General features: G+C 47.9%; 1 protein-coding gene across 1 annotated transcript in view; it reads left to right on the top strand.

The window, feature by feature from the left end:
- The window catches only part of LOC133384575 (uncharacterized), a 51,620-nt gene extending 27,994 nt beyond the window's left edge, over nt 1-23,626 (top strand). The window contains exons 3-4 of the mRNA XM_061626518.1: nt 14,782-14,874; nt 21,071-23,626. Coding sequence (XP_061482502.1) covers nt 14,855-14,874; nt 21,071-23,282 — 2,232 coding nt within the window. The 5' untranslated portion in view covers nt 14,782-14,854 and the 3' untranslated portion in view covers nt 23,283-23,626. The remainder of the gene's footprint in view (nt 1-14,781; nt 14,875-21,070) is intronic.
- The last annotated feature ends 1,374 nt before the right edge of the window (nt 23,627-25,000 follow it).

The raw sequence follows: 25,000 nt of genomic DNA, 5'->3' as shown, positions 1-25,000 counted from the left end.
CTGCTCTCAGTGACCAGTTCCCCCCCTCATGTTGGTGCTTCAGGGGCCTCTCACTTCCTCTCCGCAGAGGCTAAACCGCACATGCTCCTCTTCTGGTGAATGGCTCCTCTTCTCCCACCATCACAGGGGAGTGCGGAGCCTCAAGCTCACACCCCCAGGTCAAACTGTCTTGTAATCTGAACCAGACTGTGCTGCTGTGAGGGGAGATCACTTTCACTTCCGCTCCAGAATGTGCCTGAGTCTTCAGATGCTGGAAGTCGCTCGCAATCAGCCACGCACTTCTGATCATCCTTGCTTGTTCACTGAGGGGGAGGAGGGATTGCATTATTCCAGGCTGTCCTATTGTTGTTGTTGATGTTGTTATTATTTGATTTAAATCCCGCCCTTCCTCCCAGCAGGAGCCCAGCAAAAGCACTAAACAAATGTTTAGACAAAAGCACTATCCTTGGGAGTGAAGTACCTTGCACGGGTCCTTGAAACTTTGGACTAAAACCTGGAGTGGATTCCACTACCCCACTGACATGGAGCCCCAGCTGCCACTGGCCCTATTTGCAAACAGCTGTGCTGTGGTTCCACCATGACTCTTTCGAGCAGGATGGGAGATATCAAGCCAACGCTGGCGACGCACAGACTCTACAGCCGCCGTTGAGAGCTGTCTTCAAGGGACGCTCTGCATACTCCACATTGTGGGGAACTTTCTGTGGCCTGAGGGCCACTTTCCCTTGTGGGCAACTTTCCAGTGGTGGCTCCGCTTGTGGTGGGTGGAGCCAGAGACAAAAGTGGGTGGATCCATGGGTGTGACTCTTACTTTTGTACAGTAGGCTACATTCCAGTCATGCCAAAGTCAAAGAGTTCTACACACACACACGCACACACCCCTCTGTCCTCTGTCCAGGCAAGCAAGACATCACAGTTCAAGGGCAGATTCCAACCAGGAAAAAGTGCTCGTGTGTGTGTGTGTGTGTGGAGGAGGGAGGGGTGTGCGGTCTGGGAAAATTGGATGGAGAGGCCAGGAGCTGCCCCCAGCCCCTGGAGGTGAAGGTTCTCCATCCCTGCAATACAGGGATCCAGTCAGGAGGATCTCTTTGTTTGCCTGGTGTTCTCCTGCGCTCTCGGGCTACAGCCTCCCTCAGCCCTAGCCAGCATAGCCGTATGATGTGAGGGCAAACGGAGCTGCAGTCCAAAACCTTTGGAGGGCACCTGGTTGGCTATGCCTGCCCTGCAGTAATTGAGGCACATAATAATTTCATGATGTGTATGCAACAACGAGGACATTGAACTTGTCAAGGATCAATACTTTGGCACAGTCATTAACCAAAATGGAGGCAATAGTCAAGAAATCAGAAGAAGGCTAGGACTGGGGAGGGCAGCTATGAGAGAATTAGAAAAGGCCCTCAAATGCAAAGATGTATCACTGAACACTAAAGTCAGGATCCTTCAGACCATGGTATTCCCGATCTCTATGTATGGATGTGAAAGTTGGACAGTGAAAAAAGATCAACTCATTTGAAATGTGGTGTTGGAGGAGACCTTTATGGATACCATGGACAGCGAAAAAGACAAATAATTGGGTGTTAGACCAAATTAAACCAGAATTGTCACTAGAAGCTAAAATGATGAAACTGAGGTTATCATACTTTGGACACATCATGAGAAGACATGATTCACTAGAAAAGAGAATAATGCTGGGAAAAACAGAAGGGAGTAGAAAAAGAAGAAGGCCAAACAAGAGATGGATTGATTCCATAAAGGAAGCCAGAGTCCTGAACTTACAAGATCTGAGCAGGGTGGTTCATGACAGATGCTCTTGGAGGTTGCTGATTCTTAGGGCCGCCATAAGTCATAGTTGACTCGAAGGCACATAACAACAACAACAAATGTGTGTGTGTGTGTGTGTGTATTGACCAGTCTTGACAGTGTGGAGATCACAACAGAACTTCCTGTGCTACTGGCTTGGGTATGGAGGGTGGGTGGGAAAGAGAAAGGATTATGCCAGCCATAGCTTCCCCACAGTCTGGCTTTTGAGACCCCACTAGGCATTGCCTTCATGTTTTCAAGCTTGTCATAATGACTAGGAACATAGGTTTTTAAAAAAAGAAAAATGAAAGGAGATTCCCAGGAAGCAGCACCCACTTGCAATTGTGCTCCTGCAAAGTACTTTTGCAGAAGCATGGAAAATGCAGTCCATGATAATGGCCATTTGACCTCCTTGTCTTCCTCCAAGCCTTCTCCTCTCAGTTTAACCTTAAAACTCTAATTGGTCCTCTTTCTGTTCCAGCCAAGCAAGCTTACTTGGCTCACTAGCTATCTGGATCTGACATCAGTTTACTTGGCTCACTAGCTATCTGGATCTGACACCAAGGCTTCAGCTGGGAGCCTTGATAGTTTTCTGAAATGTCATTTTGTGTGAGGCTGGGTGGTTTATTTTGGAAAGAGGAAAACAAATAATACACCCACTCCCCTTTGCCAGAGCAGCTCTTTTACTCTCAGGGGGGCTTTGGTTTTATTCAACCCTTCATTTGATTTGAGTGCAGTCAGCGCCCTGGCTATTTCCCACGGTGTTGGCTGTTCCCAAAATGCAGGGGGGGGGGCGTGCGGATGTTTGGAGAGGCAGAGGGAAGATGCTTTGTTTGAATTCCTCCCAGAAATCAGACCTCATTCCTTGATGGCATCACTGGAGCCAGGCAGGCTGCAGGGTGGGGTGGGCTGCGGAGATGATATGAGATAGTCTTGCAAGGCAGAGAGTACATTTCAGGGACCCCAGCAGCCAAGGATGGGGGTGGGGGTGCCAGCTTACAGGCCTTGGAAACCCAGCTACATTTCCTATGAAGAATTCTGCTGTGGCTGTGAATATGTGACAGTCCTCGCTCAGTTGGTCCAGAGAAACCGCTGAAGAGGACAGTGCTCTTTGCACTCAAGTCCTGCTTGTGGGAACTGGTTGGTCACTGTGAGAACAGGCTGCTGGACTAGATGGGCTACTAGGCTGTTCCAGCAGCCGGGCTCTTCTTGCGTTCTTATCCCCCTTGAAACCGAGAGTTCAATAGTTTTAGTCCCAGCAGAATTATGAGGCTCTGTGTGGGTTGTTTGCTGTTTTCATGAGATTCCCCCACTAGAGTGGCCATGTGTCCTACTTTACAGAGGACAGTCACCTCTTTGAAGACGACCTCTGTTGAAGGACTGTCCAGTCCATGTCTGGTTTAAAGATAAGGAGCCATAGAAAGGGACAGCGGGAGGGGCCTGGAAGTTGCCCATCTGCACTTAGCAGCACCTGGTCTGCAGGACTGAGCAGGCACAGAAGCCACATGCAGGTGGTCAGCTGCATTGTATTTCTTTTTAAATTCTAGTAGTCATCTCCAAGTGTATGCCTATGCATATACATTTCTACATACAAACTGTATGCAAATTCCTCTCTTGTCCTCTGCTGGGGTTGTGCAAATTATCTTTTTTGGCAATGCATAACTGGCCACTCACATCCTTGGTCCTTTAAAAGTGGGGTGATGGCAACTATTTAAACTGAATCCAAAGGAACCTGTGCCACCTCAGGGCACCTTGGACAGCTCCTTGACAGTTTGGACTAAAACCCAGAGTGGATTCACTGTCCCGCTGACATTGGAGCCATCCATCTCCACTATGTTTAAAGCATTTCATTCCTATAGTGGAGATGTGGGATAGCTATGACCAGAGCTTGGAAGATTACTTTTAAAAAGTAATAAATTACAGTTACAGTTACATGGCTCAAAAAGTAGTAATTACCATTACAATTATAATTGCTCTGAAAGTAACTGATTACTTTGCTTTTCCTCCAAAATAATCACTACAATTACATTTCAGTTACTTTAAAAAAAAAAAACGCCTACAAGGTGCTGGCCTTGGCTGCTGCACATCTAAGTAGCCTAAAACAACATTAAAAGTAAACGCACACATACAGAGGTAGTAGAATAATTCTTTTTATCCATAAGATAGCAGTGATGGTCTCTCCACTGGTAAGGGTGGTGGGGAGGGAGGCTGAGGCCACTACTCAGATCTTTGCCCATCAAACCAAGTGCAACCCCCCCCACTCAGCCAGCAAGCATAATCTCTCCACCTCCCAGACCCTGCCCTGCCACCAACTAAGGGACACTCACTCAAGCAAACATTTTCCCCTGAGATGCAAAAAAGTTAAAATACTGCAAATGCAGCACAGTAGCCAGAGAGGGTGGTGGAGGCCACTTTGTGTGCCAGGTGCACACACAGTACACACACACACAGTACACACACACACACACACACACACACACGTTGTCATCTTTCACCTCCACAGTTCTTTCTCTCCATTCTGCTGCTGTCTCCTTCTCCTCCTTTATCCATGTTCTTGACCTCCAGATCCTTTCTCCCTCCACTCCATTCTTCTCCACTACTATCCATTGTTTTCTCCACTTCACCCGTCTCACTCTCCGCCTCCTCCCTCGTCGCCTCCTACCCATCCACAGATGAGGGAAGAGAGACGCTGCACAGAAGCCCAGTTTGAGGCACATGATTTTCATCCACAAATCAGAGGAGCAGAAGACTTCCCCTGCCCCCGCCCAAGTAATGCCCAAAAGTAATTCTGGAAATGTTACAATTACTCCACAAAAGTAGTAAAATTACTCCTAGTTCTATTACAATCATATATGTGAGGTGTTAACCCTTTCCTCCCCAGCCACTGTTCTGACAAAAATCACCTTCTCAGCTCTTTGGCTTCAGGCTTGTCCATGTGACAGGTGGATCTTGCTGTACATCTACAGTTTATCCCTCCCGCTGGGGCAGCAGTCACAGCCTCTCTCCTCACCTTTGACATGGAAATGGACTGCCTTCAAGTTGATCCCAACTTATGGCGACCCTATGAATAGGGTTTTCATGGTAAGCGGTATTCAGAGGGGGTTTCCCATTGCCTCCCTCTGAGGCTGAGAGGCAGTGACTGGCCCAAGGTCACCCAGTGAGCTTCATGGCTGGGTGGGGATTCGAACCCTGGTCTCTCAGGTCATAGTCCAACACCTTAACCACTACACCACACTGGATCTCCCCTCCTCACTTTTAGGAACTTGCTTTTACCAGAGGGGGGCAAAAAAAGTAATAAAGTATTGCAAGGTTTCCCCAAAGCAGATTGCCTCCCTTCTCCATTCTAAGAAGCCCCCCTCAACCACATTGCCTTCCTCCTTTTCTTTCTCCCTCCATATCATTTGTCAATATTTTGCTCTCAAAAAAAAGCCTGCAATTTTCCACCACTGAAATGCATCTGTGATCTGCAGATTAAAGAAGGTCGAAAAGAATTTTGCTAGGATCTGCAGCAGCTCTATCAGAGCTGCAAGTTTTGTCTTTTTAAATGATTCATGTAAATACCTCTCCATAACAACAAATCATCACAACAGAAATAAGGGGATCCTGATGTCTTGGATTTGATCAATTGCTAGCAAGATGCTGGACACAACCCATGCACACAGCTAGCAAGGGCAACAGAGGAGACATAGATGTGTAAATGGATTAACAGCTAAGATTTTTCCAAATCCATGGACCATGGCAGACACCAAAAAAACCCTGGGCATGGAAGGGGAGATTACCCCCTCCCCCAAGCACTCCTTTTTCCTCCATTCTTCACCACCACCCTCCATTTTTTAAATAATTGTTTTCTCCACTTCACCCCTCTCACTCTCCGCCTCCTCCCTCGTCGCCTCCTACCCATCCACAGAGCACGAGAGAAGAGCGACGCTGCACAGAAGCCCAGTTTGAGTTACATGATTTTCATCCACAAATCAGAGGAGCAGAAGACTTCCCCTGCCCCCCCAAGTAATGCCCAAAAATAATTCTGGAAACGTTACAATTACTCCACAAAACTAGTAAAATTACTCCTAGTTCTATTACAATCAAAATGTAAAGGAATTACCCACTTGTTCCTCAAAAAAAGTAATGAATTACAAGTAATTCGTTGCTTGCAACGAACAGTACCGCCCCTAGGCACCGGGAAGTGGGGCAGTTGCCCCCAGCCCTGCGCTTTGGGGGCCCCACGCTTGGCGATCTGTTTGGCAGCTTACAAAGTCTTGTTGCTTGCGGCGGGTTTGGTCTGGTGAGGAGACGTCCCCGCTGGCAGGTGTTGGCCTCATGGCGCGGGCTCTGCTGTGCGCCCTGGTCCCACTGTTGGTTTTCGGCGGGGTGTCCGTGGGGACAGAGGAGGGGATGGGTGGGAGGGAGCGAGCGGTGGGAGCCTCCCAAAGTTGGGGGCAGCGTGGGGAGGCCAATGGCACCTGCGGCTCGCCTGAGGAAATCTGGCTGGATAAGCAGCCGCGCCCCTCCCTCAGCCCGCTGGAGGTAAACACCGGCTGTGTCTTTTTTTCAGTCTTGGGGCTTTTAAAAAGGAGCCACTAGTCTCAATGTGGATCAGGCTAAGACAGCCTCAGTGCTCCTCCATCCCCGCTGGATCGAGCCCGTCATGTTCCTCTACGAAAACAGCCTGGAGGAGATCAGCAAGAACATGGAAGCTGGTTTCCACGCGGCAGCAGCTGCAGGCACCAACTTTGTCGCGGCCAACCAGTGCCGGAACTTGATGGCTCACCCAGCCTCTCTGGCCGCTCCGGGCAGGGCCGCAGCCTATACATCCAGCGAGGTGCCCGCAGCCGGCATCATAGAGCCAGGGGCAGCTGTCAAGCAATGCAGCCCCTGCTTGGCTGCCGTGCAGAGCTCCTCGGGGCCCACCGCCCTGCCTTACAGCTACTTCAGCAGTGGCTACTTCCCATGCTGCATGAGCCACCACAATGCCGCCCTCAAATCCTGTGCCCAGCCCGCCTCCTCCTTCACCAACAAATACATGGACACGTCGGTGTCGCACATTGCCGATGTTAGCCTCTGAGGCTGCAATTCTAATTCACACGGATCTTGGAGTAAGTCCCATTGAGCTCAGTAGGGCTTGCATCTGAATAGACATGTGTCGGATTGCACTGCACCTATCCCTGCTGCTCATACTATATCATCAGCCCTCTTGGTAACAGCACAGCTGTAGTATGAGCCCTTGTCTGAGAAGTACAGCTTGCTACTCATATTACTGTACCACCAATCCTCCTAGGATCAGTAAGAGTTGTTTCTATTGCTAGTCTCTTTGCTTCTACAGCGTGGTTACCTATAGGAGTCGTGTGTGTGTGTGTACACATCTAGGGTTTGGGCAGGGGTTCCTTCCAGTCCCAGCTGGAGATGCAGGGGTGGTGGTGGTGGTTGAACCTGCGGCTTCTTGCATGCCAAACAGATACTCCACCACCAGGGGTGTATGTAGTCCTCCAGGGTCTTGGAGGGTCTTAGACCCTTTAGTTTTTTGAGAGCCAGGTCCCAGCAGAGTCCCTAGGTCTCCAGCATCCTATGAGCCGTTCAGCATGAAAGGCAGTGCGTTGGCCACTGAGAAGAGTCTTCTAACTTGCTTCCTTGGCCTTTCTTGCTGATTGGAACCAATCAAAGTGAAAGGAGTTCCTTTTAGCTCCTACTTCCATATATATATATTTCTATATAATATATAGAGAGAAAGAATGTGGGGGGGGCAACTATGCTTTTGCCCCGGGCCCCACACATGCTAAGGGCAGGCCTGGTAATGAGTTACTTCCAAGCTCTGCAGCTGACTGGTCTGTAGTTCCCAGGTTCCTCCCTTTTGCCCTTTTTGAAGATAGGGACAACATTAGCTCTCCTCCAGTCATCTGGCACTTCACCAGTCCTCCATGATTTTGCAAAGATAATAGACGTTGGTTCTAAGAGTTCTTCAGCCAGTTCCTTCAATACTCTGGGATGCAGTTCATCGGGCCCTGGAGATTTGAACTCATTCAAAGTGATTAGGTATTCCTTGACCATTTGTCTATCAATCTCAAGCTGCAATCCTGCCCCTTCAACTTCACGTTTGCCAGGAGGGTCATAGACCCTTTCGGGAGAAGAGTTAGCCAAAGTAGGAATTGAGCACTTCTGCCTTTTGTCATCTGTTATTGTTTTCCCATCCTCATTGAGTAGCTGTGCCACCATTTCTTTTCTCTGTCTTTTACAATAGACGTATGTGATGCGTCCCTCCCTGGCTCTCCCTGTCAGGTTCCTACCTGCTCGTGGTTACTGCCTGTCTCTAGGCACCACCAGGGACTCCACCAGTCCGGACCGCACTCTCTTATGGTTTCTCTCCCCGCTCTAGCACAGATCTCAACAGATTCCCCTGCTAGGCAACCACCAGTAACGTCCCAATACTAGTATTCCCAGAGACTCTGAATACTGGTATTGTTATTCTCTTCACCGCTGCCACCATTTGTTACAGTTCCCCTTCAGCCTTGGTCATTACCTTACCCTCCCTTCCGGTCTGTGAAACCCCAGCCAAGGATCAGGCCTTTGGTAAACCAAATTAAGTATTTATTACAGATAACAAAGCTAACAAGATTAACAAGATTTCTTCTTAAGGCACATAAGCATATGGTTTTACTCAATACTAATCTGAACTCCACCCCCCTCCTTCTTCACTCTCTCCTGGCAAACAACTCTCTAAACCCCACCAAGCAACCCACTCTTTCTCTTCTCCCCCCAGATTCCACTCTCACTCTTCCTTTTATACATTCAGCCATTTTAAACACTCAGCCAATCATCTCGCATTCTACTGCCCATTCACTCCCCCTCTTTCACTCCACTTACCATGTATCTTCTAAAACAACAACACTTACCATATATACACTAATATAGGAACATCACAACGTACCTGAAGAAAGCCTTTTTGTTGCTTTTAGCATCCCTTGCTAATCTCAGTTCATTCTCAGCTTTAGCCTTCCTGACGCCATCCCTGCGATTCCATGATACCTGCCTGTACTCTTCCTTTGTGGTCTGGCCTTCCTTCCACTTCCTGTATTTGACCTTTTTTGTTTTCACATCATCTCTAAGCTTTCTGTGAAGCCACATTGGCTTCTTCTGCTGTCTTCCCCCTTTTTTCCTTGATGGAATTGTTTGCCATTGTGTCTTTAGAATTTCCTTTTTTAGAAACTCCCACCCATCTTGGACTCCTTTTCTCATTAGGGTGGCTTGCTATGGAACCTTACTTACATTGTTCTGAGTTTATTAAAATCAGCTTTCCTGAAGTCCAGGGTGCACGTATGGCTACTCTCAGCTTTTGCTTCCTTTCAAATCAAGAACTCTAGTACAGTGTGTGATCACTTTCCCCCAGAGTTCCTGTAACTGCCACTTCATCCACTAAGTCATCTCTGTTGGTTATAATTAAGTCAGGGATAGTTGATCCTCTAGCTGCTTCCTCCACTTTCTGTAGGAGAAAGTTACCAGCAACACAAGTCAGGAATTTCAGCTGTTCTGTGTGTCAGAGTTTTAATTCAAAGACCTGCAACTGTCAGGATTCCAAACTAGTGAAGGTTAAAAATTGTGTTGTGTCACCCATAATAGAAAGCAGGCAATCTCCAGCCTGACATTCAGTCTTGCACGTATGTTAAGAAGACTGTAACTGTAACTTTTAAATAGCCCCAGTTAGAACAGAATAGCCTCAGGGTTATAGCAGATATGGTCCAAAACCTGTTTTTGTCTCTGAGCATATATAGAGAGTATTTCACACATCTGTGAGTGGAAAAGATTTCCCAGATCAGGGATCATGACTTCCTTCAAGACAGGCATGCTTGAGCCCCAGGTCCTCTCATTTCGGAATCTAACCCTCAGCTGTGGGGCAGAAGCCACTCTTTGGATGGGCATTTGGCCCTCTCTCACTCACTCATCCTAGCACAGAGGACTGGATGAATGCAATCCATTCTGCTGCTGACTGGTGATCACAGAGGGGCCCTGAGCCAACCAGGGTGGGCTGCAAAAGACATTTGTGATGCAAGCATGACCTCAGGAGGGCCCCCCTAAAAACTCCCAGCCTGGAGGCTGTTCAGAGCAGCTGCTCATATTCCAGCCTTGCCCCAGGACCATGCTGACAATGCTGCTGAATGTCATCCCAGACAGCTGCCATTTGCTACTGCTGCTGCTGCTGGTCCTTTTGTTGCTGTTTGCCTGGAACTGGACTATCCAAACAGTGAAAGAAATCTGGGTAAGAAAGATGCAGCCTTTGGATCCAGGCGAGGTATTGGATTCTGGCTCTGGGCACTGAGAAGTGTGGATCCTATAAACCAGTGGTGGTGAACCTCTGGGTCTTCCCAATGTTCCTGCTGGACTCTGACTCCCATCTCTCTGACCATTGGCCATGCTGGCTGGGGCTGATGGGAGTTGGAATCCAGCAACATGTAGAGGAATGTCTTCCGCACCACTTGTTGTTCCTTGTCTTGTTCTGTGGCAGGTTCCTCCTTGTTTTAAGAAGAAGCAGACCAAGCACACAGTAGCATGGATAAGTAAGCCACCTTAATCTCCCATCCTAGAGCTCTCTTTCGGGATGTTGCTCCTTGTGTCCCAGAGAAGGCTACACCTGTTTCTTGCCTTCCCCTTCTTTGCAGCACCTCTAGGAGCAAAGGACATAAGCACAGGCACGGAAAGGAGACGGAACACAAGCACAGAGTCAGAAAGGAGGTGAGCAGCCACCATCTTGGGTCCTACTCAGGTGCCACTTGGGGAAGGGCCCTCGTAGCTCAGTGACAGACCACCTGCCTTGCATGCAGAAGGCCCCAGATTCAGTCCCCACCATCTCCAGGTAGGCCTGGAAAAGACTCCCTTCCTGAAACTCTGGAAAGCCACTGCTGTAGTGTAGACAACATTGAGCTAGACGGGCCAACAGTCTAATTTGGTACAATGGTCCCAGGGTATGGTCTGGGCAGATGAGGCCAGTATCCTGCTGAAGCTAAGCAGGGTCAGGTCTGGTCAGTGCCTGGATGGGAGACCGCTTGGGAACCATAAGTAAGCCGCTTTGGGTTTCATTAAAAGAAAGGTGGGGTATAAATGTAATAAATAAATAATAAACAGAGGCAGCTTCCTAGGTCCCAGATGGACCAGTGGTCTGACTCCATAGAAAGCAGCTCTTCCTGTGGTTCTTCCTATGTTCCAGTTGCACACCCCATGCAGTGGGTCACCTTCTCTCCTTCTACTGGAAACAAGCACCCCTCACACACATCCTTCTGCTTTGTTCTCATGGGCATGCAAGAGGGGGTAGGAACCTCATGATTGGAGATGGAGGCACCTGGTTCAGATATCCGTGAAGTCTGGAGGCCTGGCCTCATCTTGGAGCATTTGTGGTTATCTTTTGACTTTGTTATTGTCGATTACGACATGGCGACCCTATGAATCAGTGACCTCCAAGAGCATTTGTCATGAACCGCTCTGTTAATAAATAACTAAAGCACAGTTATCAACCCCTTAGTATGTACTTAGCACATCATCTGAGAGCATTAGAAGGCTCTGAGGTGACCGGGGAAGAACTGGAAATATTTGAGAATAATTTCCTTGCGACTTCCGGGAAGGGTGACTTAGCCTGTGCCTGCTTTTGAGACGGGCTCCTGCCTCAAAAGAAGCTTATTCAGATATATCAGTCAGATTTTTTTTTTTTTGACTGATTAAACTTCTCCCGGGTAGGGAGAAACGAAGAGATTAACCTCAAAGCCTATTTTTGTTGGGACGACCAGATCTCATTAATTTATGGGACGAGGTCCAGCCGACGAAGGTGGGACGGATTTTCAACAACAAGCTCTATCTGATAAAGCGAACGTTCATCTTATCTTCTAAGAGAGAACGCACTAACAGGCAAGCACCCTTCTTTCTATATTTTTCTTTTACTTGACTTAAATTGTTGCTGTTTAAAAGAGATTTGCCAGATTGATCGGTTTTTGACATCTCACTGGGGAGCCATAACTTCTCTCTGCTACTCACTAATTAATAGCTTATCTCTGTTTTTGTTGCAAAAAGCTGTCCTGGATTTGCATTCTAAAGATATACACAGAAGAGGGATTTCTATTCCAGATTTTTATTTTGAAGAATATTATATTGTCTGAGACTACTCTCTTTTTGGTCTATTTTATTTTGACGAATCTGTTTCCTGACGACCGCCATTAATTGTTTCGATCCTGGGAACTGCATTTTGTTTACTTAAGCATGGAGAGATAAGGCTGTCTGCTCTGTTTATACTGTGATGTCACCAAGTTTGGAGTATTAACCCAATTGTTGCTGAAATAAGAAGTGGTTTTCCTATATTTTTCTTTTAAAATGGCAATTAAGAAAGTGGCTGAGAATCTGGAAATAACTATGTTTCAGAAAATAATGGATGAGATTGAGATAACGAAACAAAACCTGCGACAGGGTTGTAAGGAGCTGAAAATTGAATTGAGTAAAATGAAGCAGGAGATTAAAGATATAGGGGTCCCTGTGAGAGAGGTGACCCTGGAGATTGGAACAAACGTGGAACAGGAAAAAGATTTGGAGTCTATGGACTTTAGAAACAAAATCTATTGTTTGGAGACACAGGAGATTAAAGACATAGGGGTCCTTGTGAGAGAGGAGACCCTGGAGACTGGAACAGGGGTCCCTGTGAGAGAGGAGACCCTGGAGACTGGAACAGGGGTCCCTGTGAGAGAGGAGATCCCGGAGATTGGAACAAACGTGGAACAGGAACAAGATTTGGAGTCTATGGACTTTAGAAATAAAATCTATTGTTTGGAACTCAATGTTATCTCTGAAGAAATTAATGAAGATTCTAGAGATAAAGTTATCAATGGCATGGATAATCTTCTGGACTGGAATGATGTGATGGAGCCCAATATAGAGAAAATCTATGGAATTAACTGCAGCCATGTGACAATGGAAAAACTTTCAAGAGATGACCCAGTGTATTTTGAAAAAAAGAACAGAGATATGATTTTACAGCAGTATTTCAGCAACCTATTCAGAATGGATGGCAAGAAAATATTTGGGATAGAGGTAATTCCCATCAGACTCTTACTATATGACTATGGCTTTGACAGCAAGATTATTATGGAATACTGATAATGGAAGATTGGATACTGAAATTACTGGACTTAACAAGACTACTGAAGATGGAAGATGGAAAATGGAACTAATAGGGATAATAGAACAATGGCTACTGAAATTACTGAACCTAACAGATTCTGATGTGATGGATTAATTGAAATGTTTATTTTGACTATGGTTATGACAATAAGATTATCATAATTAGTAATGAGATGGATTAATCGATATGCTTATCTGGAAAAAAAAATTGATAGATATATTTCTTAAAGAATTGAAACCTCTCTTTGACTTTTTGTGGAAAGAATAAAGTAATGTTTATGAGATTTGATGATTAAGTAAGATAACTACTGGAGGAAAGTGATTTTATAATATGACTTAAGAGACAGGATTGTTATATATTATAGACTTATAACTGATTTGATCTTTGACAAATGGGAAGTCAATATTTTACTCTTTATTTTTTATTTTTGTTTTTTTTTTCTTTTTTTCTTTTTGTTTAACTATTTTTGATTTTGTTTTTTGTCTTTGAATGTTTTATGATTTCGTCTTGTATGTTTTATGAAAATCTGAATAAAAATTATTGAAAAAAAAAAAAGAGAATAATTTCCTTGCAGTTTCTAATTTGTCTAGCCAATCCAGAGTTTTGGGTTACCTAACATGTTTTGGAATTAAGAAATCCCTCCATCAGGGGGAATTTACACCTCTTACCAGCAACGTGCTGCAAAGGTTGACTTCTGTTAACAGCTTCAGCAAAGGACAAAGATACAGAAGTTCATCTTTGCTGGTAAGTTGCCATGAAGAAGGAATTTCTTGATTCTGAAACGCGTTGGGCAAAATAAAACATTTTGGCTTTTTGAGAACTTTTTTTCTCCGGGCCTTTTTTCCTGCATCCATTGTCCCCCTCCCCCTTTTTATTTTGGGGGGACATGGGTACTCTGTACCTTGACCTGGGAGTGGGGGGGCGGGTAGGGGATGCAATTTCAGCAAACTGTCTTGGGCCATCCCTAGCAGAAGAGAGACGGGGTGTGTGTGAAGTTTCCCTCTATTCAGCACTGGTTAGGCCTCATCTTGAATACTGCGTCCAGTTCTGGTGTCTGCACTTCAAGAAAGATGCAGACAAACTGGGACAGGTTCAGAGGAGGGCAACGAGGATGATCAGGGGACTGGAAACCAAGCCCTATGAGGAGAGACTGAAAGAACTGGGCATGTTTAGGGGAGATATGATAGCACTCTTCAAGTGGACACAGAGGAGGGCCGGGATCTCTTCTCGATCATCCCAGAGTGCAGGACACGGAATAATGGGCTCAAGTTGCAGGAAGCCAGATTTCGACTGGACATCAGAAAAAACTTCCTAACTCTTAGACCAATACGACAACGGAGCCAATTCCCTAGAGAGGTAGTGGGCTCTCCAACACTGGAGGCATTCAGGAGGCAGCTGGACAGCCATCTGTCGGGAATGCTTTGATTTGGATTCCTGCATTGTGCAGGGGGTTGGACTTGATGACCTTATAGGCCCCTTCCAACTCCACTATGATTCCATTATTGTACTGGTGGGGGAGAGAGAGACAGATTTGGCAGAGACCTTCTGAAGCTGATGGAAGGGTGAGAAGCAGCCGAGGAGGAGGAAGCGCTGGGGCTCAGTGGCAGAGCACTTGCTGTGCATGCAGAAGGCCCCAGGGTCAGTCCCCAATGGACTCCTGCCTGAAATCTTGGAGAGCCACTGCCAGTCAGTGTAAACAATACCAAGCTAGATGGGACAATTGTGTGGCTCAATATAAGGCATCTTCCTATCTTCCTACACTGCAGTGGTCACTTGGAAAAAGAGCACCCAAACATGTGCTCCCCACTCCTACTTCTCCCTCTCTCTCTTCTATTCCCTAGGTCATACGAGAACCCGAGCCTACACCGCACTCTGCACACCTTGGACAAGAACATCCAGTATCTCACCTGGCAAATGCAACGCATCAGTGGCACGTAAGGCGCTCTTAGAACACGCCATGGGCCAGTATGGGCTGAGGAAGGGGCGCACAGAGCCTAGGCTTCTCACCACAGATCAGCCTTTCCCAACCTGGTGCCCTCTAGATGTTTGGGGCTGTTACTTCCATCAGCTCTAGTCGTTGACTGGAGCCAATGGGGGTTATAGTCCAAAACATCTGGAGGGCGCCAGGTTGGCGAAGGTGAGCATACATGTGGTGGTAGGCCAGTTCCCAATGGGTTTATTATAGTATTTACTAACTAGTGAGCCAGTGTGGTTTAGTGGTTAGAGTGTTGCACTACAACCTGGGAGACCAGGGTTTGAATCCCCACACAGCCATGAAGCTCACTGGGTGACCTTGGGCCAGTCCCTGCCTCTCAGCCTCAGAGGGAGGCAATGGGAAACATCCTCTGCATACCGCTTACCATGAAAACCCTATTCGTAGGGTAGCCATAAGTCAGGATCGACTTGAAGGCAGTCCACTTCCATATTAGAGAGCCAGTGTGGCATAGTAGTTAGAGTGCTGGACTATGACCTGGGAGACCAGGGTTCGAATCCCCACACAGCCATGAAGCCCACTGGGTAACCTTGAGCCAGTCACTGCCTCTCAGCCTCAGAGAAAGGCAATGGTAAATCCCCTCTGAATACCACTTACCCTGAAAACTCTATTCATAGGGTCTCCATAAGTCAGGATCGACTTGAAGGCAGTCCATTTACTAGTCAATGTGGTGCGCTCCAGATGTTTTGGACTCCAACACCCATCACCTCTGACCATGCTGGCTGGGGATGATGGGAGTTGCAGTTCCAGCATCTGGAGGGCACCAGGTTGGGGAAGGCTGGCATAGGGTCTTTGCACTGCATCAAAAGACCATTAAGGAGGTACCAAGGGCTAGCTTCCCCTGGGGACAGCTCCTGAAGAGGCCCTCCTCTCCCTGGCTAATTTTGCACCTTCCTCCTTGTTTTGCAGCCTTTTACATCAATATCACCTCAAGCCCACCATCCCCCTTTAAAGATGTTGTGCCCTCCAGCCAAGCTAGCCAGGCAGGTCTAGCTCTACACAAATTTGTTGTTATTCAAAAAAAAATACTCTGTTCAGCTTCCCTCCATACCAAAGGACAGTCCAATTATCATAGGAGGAAGCACATGTTGACTCATTGTAAAGATTCAGGACTGGTGTAGCAGAGAGTGTGCCCAGCTTGAATGGACCAGGGACGCCTGGGTTTGAGCCATGGCTCTCTCACTGGGTCACAGTCGCTGTCAGTCCTTGCCACAAATTTACATCCAAACGTTTTTCTGCTGATGAAACAAAGTAGCCCCATGAAGGCTGAAGTGAGACAATACCTTTTTGAAGGGTATGCAAATTGCCAACCAGAAAGAGGTTCTAAACGTGCAAAACACACCTTTACCATAGGGCCCACTTGACTTCCTGGCATGAAAAGGAAATTCTTGGGGCAGCCTCTTTACAGAGCCAGTTCAGTTTCCTAGTAATGGAAGAGCACTGACTGGTGCTGCTTTGGCAATAAGTCTATTAAGAACCAGGGGAGCAGCCAAGGGAAGATGTGGTGTCTTCACTCACGCTGCCCCAAGGGGTAGCAGATTGTCTCTGATGTCAGGGTGAGCTTCAGAGGCCTTCAGTATGCAGCAAGGCTGCCACTGGCTCTCCAAATGCTTTCCAGGTAGATGGTGGGGGGGGGAGGCAGATTGTTTCCAGGATTGGTGCACAAAGGTTGGGATGGTTTGAGTCTTGCATAAATGTAAATGCACTGCCTTCAAGTGGATCCCGACTTAATGGCAACCCTATGAATAGGGTTTTCATGAGGCTGAGAGGAAGATTATGATGATAATCATGGGGGAGTGGAATGCAAAAGTAGGGAACAAAGAAGAACTAGGAATTGTGGGGAAATGGGGCTTAGGTGACAGAAACGAAGCAGGAGAAAGACTTATTGAATTCTGTGAAGCCAATAATTTGTTTCTTGCAAACACATTTTTTGAGCAACCAAAAAGACAACTGTACATGTGGATATCACCAAATGGTCAATATAGGAATCAAATTAATTATATTACTAGTAGCAGAAGATGGAGAAGTTCCATACTTTGTGCAAAAACAAGACCAGGAGCAGACTGTGGTACAGATCATGAACTGGTCGTATCGAAAATCAGAGTAAAGCTAAAGAAGAACAACAAAGCAATCATAATGTCAAAATACAATTTAAATAACATCCCAGAAGAATATAAAGATCAAATAAGGAACAGGTTTGAGGCTTTAAACTTAGTTGACAGAGAACCAGAAGAACTATGGAGTGAAGTCAGAGATATGACCAGGGAAGAATGCAAAAAGACAATACCTCTAGTTAAAAAGAGAAAGACCTCAATGGATGACTGAAGAAACTCTTAAAATGGTTAAAGAGAGAAGGAAAGCAAAAGCAAAAGCAAAAGGTGATAGAAACAGGTTAGAACCTTAAATACAACAATACAGCGACTAGTACGTAGGGACAAAGAGAACTATTGCAATAGTTACTGTATGGAAATAGAAGAGGACAACAAAAAGGGAAGAACAAGAGCCCTGTTCCAAAAGATTAGAGAAAGGAAAGGCAAATTTAAACTGAGAGTAGGGATGTTGAATAATCAACAGGGGAACACAATTTATTTATTTATTTATTTAATTACATTTCTAGACCGCCCTATAGCAGAAAGCTCTCAGGGCGGTGTACAACAAATAAAATCACAATTAAAATATGAGCAAGTGTGGAAAATATATATATATATAGTACAATTATAAAACATTAATAAAATTGCCATTGAGATTTAAATTAAGGTCATATTAAGTTTAAAATGTTAAATTAAAATATTTAAAAATTTACAAAATTTAAAAAGCCTCGGCGAAAAGGTAAGTTTTTACCTGGCGCCGAAAAGATAACAGAGAAGGCGCCAGGCGTATCTCGTCTGGGAGGGCATTCCATAGTTCGGGGGCCACCACCGAGAAGGCCCTAGATCTAGTTGTTGATCTCCGGGCCACTTTATGGGTTGGGATCCGGAGAAGGGCCTTCGACGTCGAGCGTAGTGAACGGCTAGGTACATATGACTGACGGAGATGAAATAAAAGGAAGATGGAAGCAATACACTGAAGAACTCTACAAAAGAGATGCCCGGATGACAGATTCATTCACGGAGGAACCGTATGATGAAGAACCAGAAATTTTAGAATGTGAGGTGAAAGCTGCTCTTAAAATACTGGGAAGAAAGAAATCACCAGGAATAGATGGCATTCCAATGGAGTTGCTACAAGCTACTGAGACTGAATCTGTCCAAATTTTGACAAAAATATGTCAAGAAATATGGAAAACTAGACAATGGCCCATAGACAGAAAGCGTTCCATATACATCCCAGTTCCAAAGAAAGGGGATCCTAGGGAATGCAGTAATTATCGAACTATTGCCTTAATATCCAATGCAAGTAAAGTAATGCTCAAGATTCTACAACAAAGGCTCTTGCCATATATGGAGTGAGAAATGCCAGACATCCAAGTTGGATTTAGAAAGGGAAGAGGCACCAGATATCATATCGCAAACATGCGTTGGATAATGGAACGGAGCAAGGAATTTCAGAAGAAAATCACCCTGTGCTTTATAGACTACAGCAAAGCCTTTGACTGTATAGATCATGAAAAACTATGGAATGCTTTAAAAGAAATGGGGGTGCCACAGCATCTGATTGTCCTGATGCTCAACCTATACTCTGGACAAGAGGCTACTGTAAGGACAGAATATGGAGAAACCGATTGGTTCCCCATCGGAAAGGGTGTGAGACAGGGGTGTATTTTATCCCCCTATTTATTTAATCTATACGCAGAACATATCATACGGAAAGCAGGATTGGACCAAGATGAAGGAGGTGTGAAAACTGAAGGGAGAAATATCAATAATTTAAGATATGCAGACGATACCGTACTACTAGCAGAAACCAGTAATGATTTGAAATGAATGCTGATGACAGTTAAAGAGGACAGCACAAAAGCAGGACTACAGGTGAACGTCAAGAAGACTAAAGTAATGACAACAGAAGATTTATGTAACTTTACAGTTGACAATGAGGACATTGAACTTGTCAAGGATTATCAATACCTTGGCACAGTCATTAACCGAAATGGAGACAATAGTCAAGAAATCAGAAGTAGGCTAGGACTGGGGAGGGCAGCTGTGAGAGAACTAGAAAAGGTCCTCAGATGCAAAGATATATCACTGAACACCAAAGTCAGGATCATTCAGACCATGGTATTCCCGATCTCTATGAATAGAGGTTGAACCTCTATGAACCTGGTTGGCCACTGTGAGAACAGGATGCTGGACTAGATGGGCCACTGGCCTGATCCAGCAGGCTCTTCTTATGTTCTTATGTTCTTATGTGAAAGTTGGACAGGCGGATAGGAGAAAAATCAACTCATTTGAAATGTGGTGCTGGAGGAGAGCTTTGTGCATACCATGGACTGCAAAAAAGACCAATAATTGGGTGTTAGAACAAATTAAACCAGAATTGTCACTAGAAGCTAAAATGATGAAACTGAGGTTATCATACTTTGGACACATCATGAGAAGATACGATTCACTAGAAAAGACAATAATGCTGAGAAAAACAGAAGGGAGTAGAAAAAAAGGAAGGCCAAACAAGAGATGGATCGATTCCATAAAGGAAGCGACAGACCTGAACTTACAAGATCTGAGCAGGGTGGTTCATGACAGATGCTGTTGGAGGTCGCTGATTCATAGGGTGGCCATAAGTCGTAGTTGACTTGGAGGCACATAACAACAACAATGAGAGGCAGTGACTGGCCCAAGGTCACCCAATGAGCTTCATGGCATGTGGGGATTCGAACCCTGGTCTCCCTGGTTGTAGTCCAATACCTTAACCACTACACCACACTGGCTTTCTTGCATACCATGCCTTTAATGCACAGTCAAAGCACAATCCTTTCTCCACAAGAATCCTGGGAACCGTTATTTACCCCTCACAGAGCTCTAGTTCCCCAAATCCTTAATAAATGACAGTCCCCAGGATTCAGTGTGTGTGTGTGTGTGTGCTTTGAATGTGCTTTAAAGGTATGTTGCATATGCTGTCCCGGGGGGGGACGACTCCCTTTGGTGCCAATGCTATGCTCAACATCAAAGGCCCTCCTCCGGGTGCCTACTCTGAGGGAAGCTCGGAGGATGGCAACAAGGGAGAGGGCCTTCTCAGTGGTGGCCCCCAAATTATGGAATGATCTCCTTGTAGAGGTGCACCTGGCGCCAACACTGTTATCTTTTCGGCGCCAGGTCAAGACTTTCCTCTTTTCCCAGGCATTTTAGCATGTGTTTTTTTTAATTGTTTCTAAAAATGCGTTTTTTAAATTTGTATATTTGTTTTTAATGTTTTTAATTGTTGTAAACTGCCCACAGAGCTTTGGCTATGGGGCAGTATATAAATGCAATAAATAAATAAGTAATGTGAACATTTTTTCTTAATGCTAATTGCCATGTCCAGGATGCGGTGGGGGGGGGGGCAATTCATGGAGATTGCAGCTGGGGAGGGAAAACTTGGGGAAGGGTCGTAGCTCAGGGCTAGAGCATTTGCCTTGCATGCAGAAGGTCTCAAGTTCATTCCTCAGCATCTGCAGGGAGAGCTGGGAGAGGCTCCCTGCCTGAGACCCTGGAGAGCTGCTGCCGCCAGTCAGTGTAGGCTAGATGGATCAGTGGTCTGACTCAGTATAAGGCAGCTTCCTGTGCTCCTGACGTAAACCTCCCCTTCCATGTGCTGCAATCCTGTTAACAGTCACCTCCACAACAACCTGGTATTTAACTGGAAATTAGAGAGCAGTCTTCCTGCACTCTTGAGTACCTCTGAAACTCATCCTGACATCAGAGACAATCTCCTACCTCCCTGCATGCTGCAATCCTGATTTAACAGGTGCTCCTGTCCCAGCCCTGGTGTGTAATTTTTGAAAACACACAACGTGAGTGCATGTCACATAATGTGTAGTTAGGCCACAAGGATATGGGGATGCCCAGTCTTTGGGGCCACAAATATGAGATACAGCCACTCCAATGAATCCTGCAGTGGCCCTACACCTTAGAGTTTGACAACCGGATCCGATGCAGAAGGGCTGTTCTGACCTCTTGGTCTTTTTCCTTCCCTCCCCCCCTCCTTCTGGCCGCACTACCCAGGATCTCACGGAGTCCATCAAACACTTCCGTGGCGTCCATCACCTCCGTTTACAGCTGGGGACATTCATCTGGAGATGCTGCTCACTATAGCATGTTGGGATCGTCTCCCTCCCCCGTGCCTGTCACCCTAGAAGAAGAAGAAGAAGAAGCTCATCTCACCAGGTCCTCCCGGCTGGGGTTCCGTCAGGCCCGACAGAGGTCCCACTCCGACCCCAAGGCCAACATCAACCTGCATCAGACGCAGCTGCAGGGCCGGTGGGGAGGCCCTCCGCCCCGGTCCAACTCCACGACCAGGCTGATCCCCAGCGCTCCTTCCTTGTGCTCAGCTGTCAAACCCTTAGGCATGCCTGCCCACTCTCTGAGACGAGACAGCAGAATCGGCTTTCTGGACTACAAGGTCCAGGAGCTGCTCGACTGGCACGTGCACAGGAAACATCGGCAAAAGGAAGTGGTGCCATCGCCCCGGGCCCCCAGCCCCAAAGGCAGGGCACGGGCGGGCAGCGCCACCATCCCGAAAGGGGGGATACTGCAGTGGGTGAGCCAGCAGCTCTCCATCTGCCCAAGGCCAGGTAGCCACACACCCCCTCCAGCCCTTCCGCAGAGGTGTCAAACCCCACCCAAGGCCTCTCACGTACGAAGCCCCGGCCCCTGCCCCAGGACCCCCGGGCCTCCCCCCGAAGACTTCCTGGCTCCCCCCAACCTGTTCTGCAAGTCTGGAAGCTGCAGCAGTCTGCGGGGACAGGCAGAGGGCAAGATGGGCAGCGGTGCTGCCAAGGAGGGCCTGGGGGGCATCTTCAGTCTGCTTGGGCAAAGCAAGAGCCCCCCCCTGCCTAAGGACCCCGGGAGACCCAGGACCCGCAAAGGGAAGGAGAGGGATAGCAGGGCCAGGAGATCACCGAGCACCCCCAAGGAGGCCAGAGCTGGCAGCCCCAAGGACAAGCCGACGGAGATCGAGGTCAGCGCAATGGTGGACAGGAAGGTGTGCTGGGGCGACGCCTTGCCTGACGCCACAGAGGCCCACATCGCCTTTGAGCAGTGGAGCACAGTGCTGCCGCCGTTGCTGGACCCCTCTTTCATGTGCCAGAACCAGCTGGAGCTGCCCTGCATGACGGCAGCCCGAGTGGAGCTGCACCACGAGAACAACAGGCGTGCTGTGCTCCCCCCCAAGCCCCAGTGCCTGGCCCACAGCATCGTGGAGTCGCTAGACACAGACCAGGCTACGCGGGACCTGCACCTGTGCCTGGCCAAGACGCTGGAGAAGGGGCGCGGCCGGCTGAGCGTGGAGTACCCCGTGTGCCTGCTCTGTGGCCGCTGCACCCCCTACTGCCCCCATCCGCGCCCGCGTCACAGCCCGTCCCTCCTGGTCTACCCGCGGCTGAGCGTCCGGGAAGGCGAGGTCCACATGTGCCTGGGCTTCCTCCTGAAGATCAAGAGGTCTGAGGCCAGCGAGTGGGGACTGCTGCAAGCGGTGGGCGCCTCCAAGCGGCCCCTGGGGAAAGAGGGGCCCCCCAGGTACGAGAGGAGCAGGAGCAGGCACAGGAAGAGTCGGGGAGCCGAAACCCAGCCTCAGTCCCCAGAGAAGGCGCCACGCTTGCCCAAGCAGCAGCCGCCCGCGCAGGGAGGGGACCCAAGGGCCAGAGGCCGGAGGAGTGTTCCTAGGCGCTCCCCACAACCATCCAAAAGACGCCACCAGCCGCAACTGGGAAAGCCGGCCTCGTCGGCAGCAGCAGCGTGGGTCCACGCCAAGCCCCCCAAGAACCCCCCCAGCGTCCTGAAACAGCTGCTGTTATACATAAAGAACGCCTGGGCTAAGATGCGAGGGAGAGCCCCCAAGGAGCAGGGCTCTACGGCTTCTCTGTGCAAGTTGGGGGGGGCCCTTGGGCCCCCTGGAACACTGGGGGTTCCTTCAGCCACTGCCTCTGAGCCCCACAACCAAGGGGGGATTTTGCTTCACAGGCAGGGCTCTCGGCCCATGGTTGGGAGCTACAAAGAACTCCTGCCTCCTGCCGGGCAAGCCTCTGCCTTGGGGCACTGGAGGGTGTCCCTGAATCTGGACGAGCCCGAGGCTCCCCGGGCCCCCAAGAAAGGGGAGAGCCGCCACACAAAGGCAGCTTCTTCTGGGGCATCAAAGAAATTGGCGAGACAGTCTTCCCCGGCACAAACGAGGAAGGCACCCTCCAAGCAAGCATCCCGCAGAGACAACATGTACTGAGAGCCTCAGCGGGGATGCCCAACCTGCTCGCCTTGGGCGGGGGCCTTCTCCTGCAGGTGTAACCCCTATGGGTTATATTGCTTTGGTCCAGTGGGTGGAGAAACCTTATGGAAGGATTGTATTAAGGAGTTGAGTACAAATCTTGAGGAAGCTGAAGAGAAAAGGAGCTGTTAATGCCAGGGAGTAAGGACTAGGCCCTTGTCACCTTGAATTAGGGCTTTGAAGTTTGCAATTTGGAAAATTCCGAATTTTCTCTACTGGACTTTCTGCAAGCAACTTCTTCAGTTATGTCTTGCTGAATGCATTGGACTTTGGGAATTATTATGTTAAGATATATGATATATTCTGTTGGCATACATGGTGTTATGTTCCTTTCAGTTATTGTATAAATATATATATATATAAAACAAACATTGTAATTGTGTTTGCAGTATTCGTTTCAACGAGCCCCATAGGACCCAAGAAAGAGGTACACAGGGATCTGTTGCTTCCTGTCACCCATCTCCCCAGATGGGACACAGCAGGTCTGTGTTACTTCCTTCCCAGGCTGCAAATAAACTGGCTGGACTTTTACATCTCACTGCCTCCCTCTGGCCTTCTGCCCTTTGCCCAGTTCGTTCACGCTTCTCTGAGAACTTGCAGGGAAGGTAGAAGACAGGTCCTCTGGGCCTCCACTCTCCTGCTGGCTGTTCCTGCAAGGTGAAGGCAGCCTTTGCCCTCCAGAGGTTGCGTACTACAGCTCCCATCAGCCCCAGCCAGCATGGCTGTTGTAGTCCAAACTAGACTAGACACAGCTGTTGCACTCTGGTCTGAACATCTGGAAGGCACCAGGTTTCAGGGAAGGCTGGGTTCATCTCTTGTGCTGCCTGAAAACAGGTTCTAGTCCCCACCCAGCCACAAAATGAGTCTTGCTGGGATCCGTTTGCACACTCCCTCTCTCCAAATGACCTACCACAAAGGGTTGATGTGAAGTTACACAGCAGGAGACGTCCCAGTGATGATTTCTCCACTGACACACTAGCCCCCTACACACAACGTGGCCAGCAAACTGTGGCCCATAATGACACAAAATGACCTCAGGAGAGCCAGTGTGTTGATGGCACAGACGCGAAAGTGCTCCCACGAGCTCCAGCATTATAAAGGCCATGCTGGCTAGGGCTGATGGGAGCCTCCCTGGTTAGGAAGTCCCACTGGAAAGGGGCAGCCACTGAGGAGACCCTCCAGCTAGTGGTCACCCTCTACACTGCAGGCAGCAGCTGCAATTGAAACGGGCCCTGCTGGGGAGATCTTAAAGCACTTCATTGGGAAACAGATGGTGCTGGGAGGGAACAAAGAGTGAGAATCATGAAACAGAGGTGGGACTGGAATTAATTCCTGTTTTATTAGAGTAACATCGAATGCAAGGCGTCTCATAGATTTTGCTGACTAGCTCACTGTAATTCCTAACTAAAGTACTCAGGCTTACTCTGCAGCTTGTAAGGGGAGTTGACTCAGCACCCTCATCAGGGGGGTACGGGCTTAAGTAGGAAAGGTTTTCGTCCTGCGCGGGACCTCCCTCTGGCCAAGCCTCTTTTTCTCAGCGGCGCACACGACGTGACAGAGGATGCACAGACGTCTGCTCAGACAGTCTAGACTCCCCAGGTGCCGGCTCCATTGAAGGGGGAGGCGACGTTTCTGGCAGGGAAGCGTTTGAAGGGCCAGGCAAGGAATCCTGGGGG

Source organism: Rhineura floridana, chromosome 4, assembly GCF_030035675.1.
Source record: "Rhineura floridana isolate rRhiFlo1 chromosome 4, rRhiFlo1.hap2, whole genome shotgun sequence".
NCBI classification, from domain to species: Eukaryota; Metazoa; Chordata; class Lepidosauria; order Squamata; family Rhineuridae; genus Rhineura; species Rhineura floridana.
Note: the sequence above shows the minus strand (reverse complement) of the source record. Positions and strands in the feature narration are given on the sequence as shown.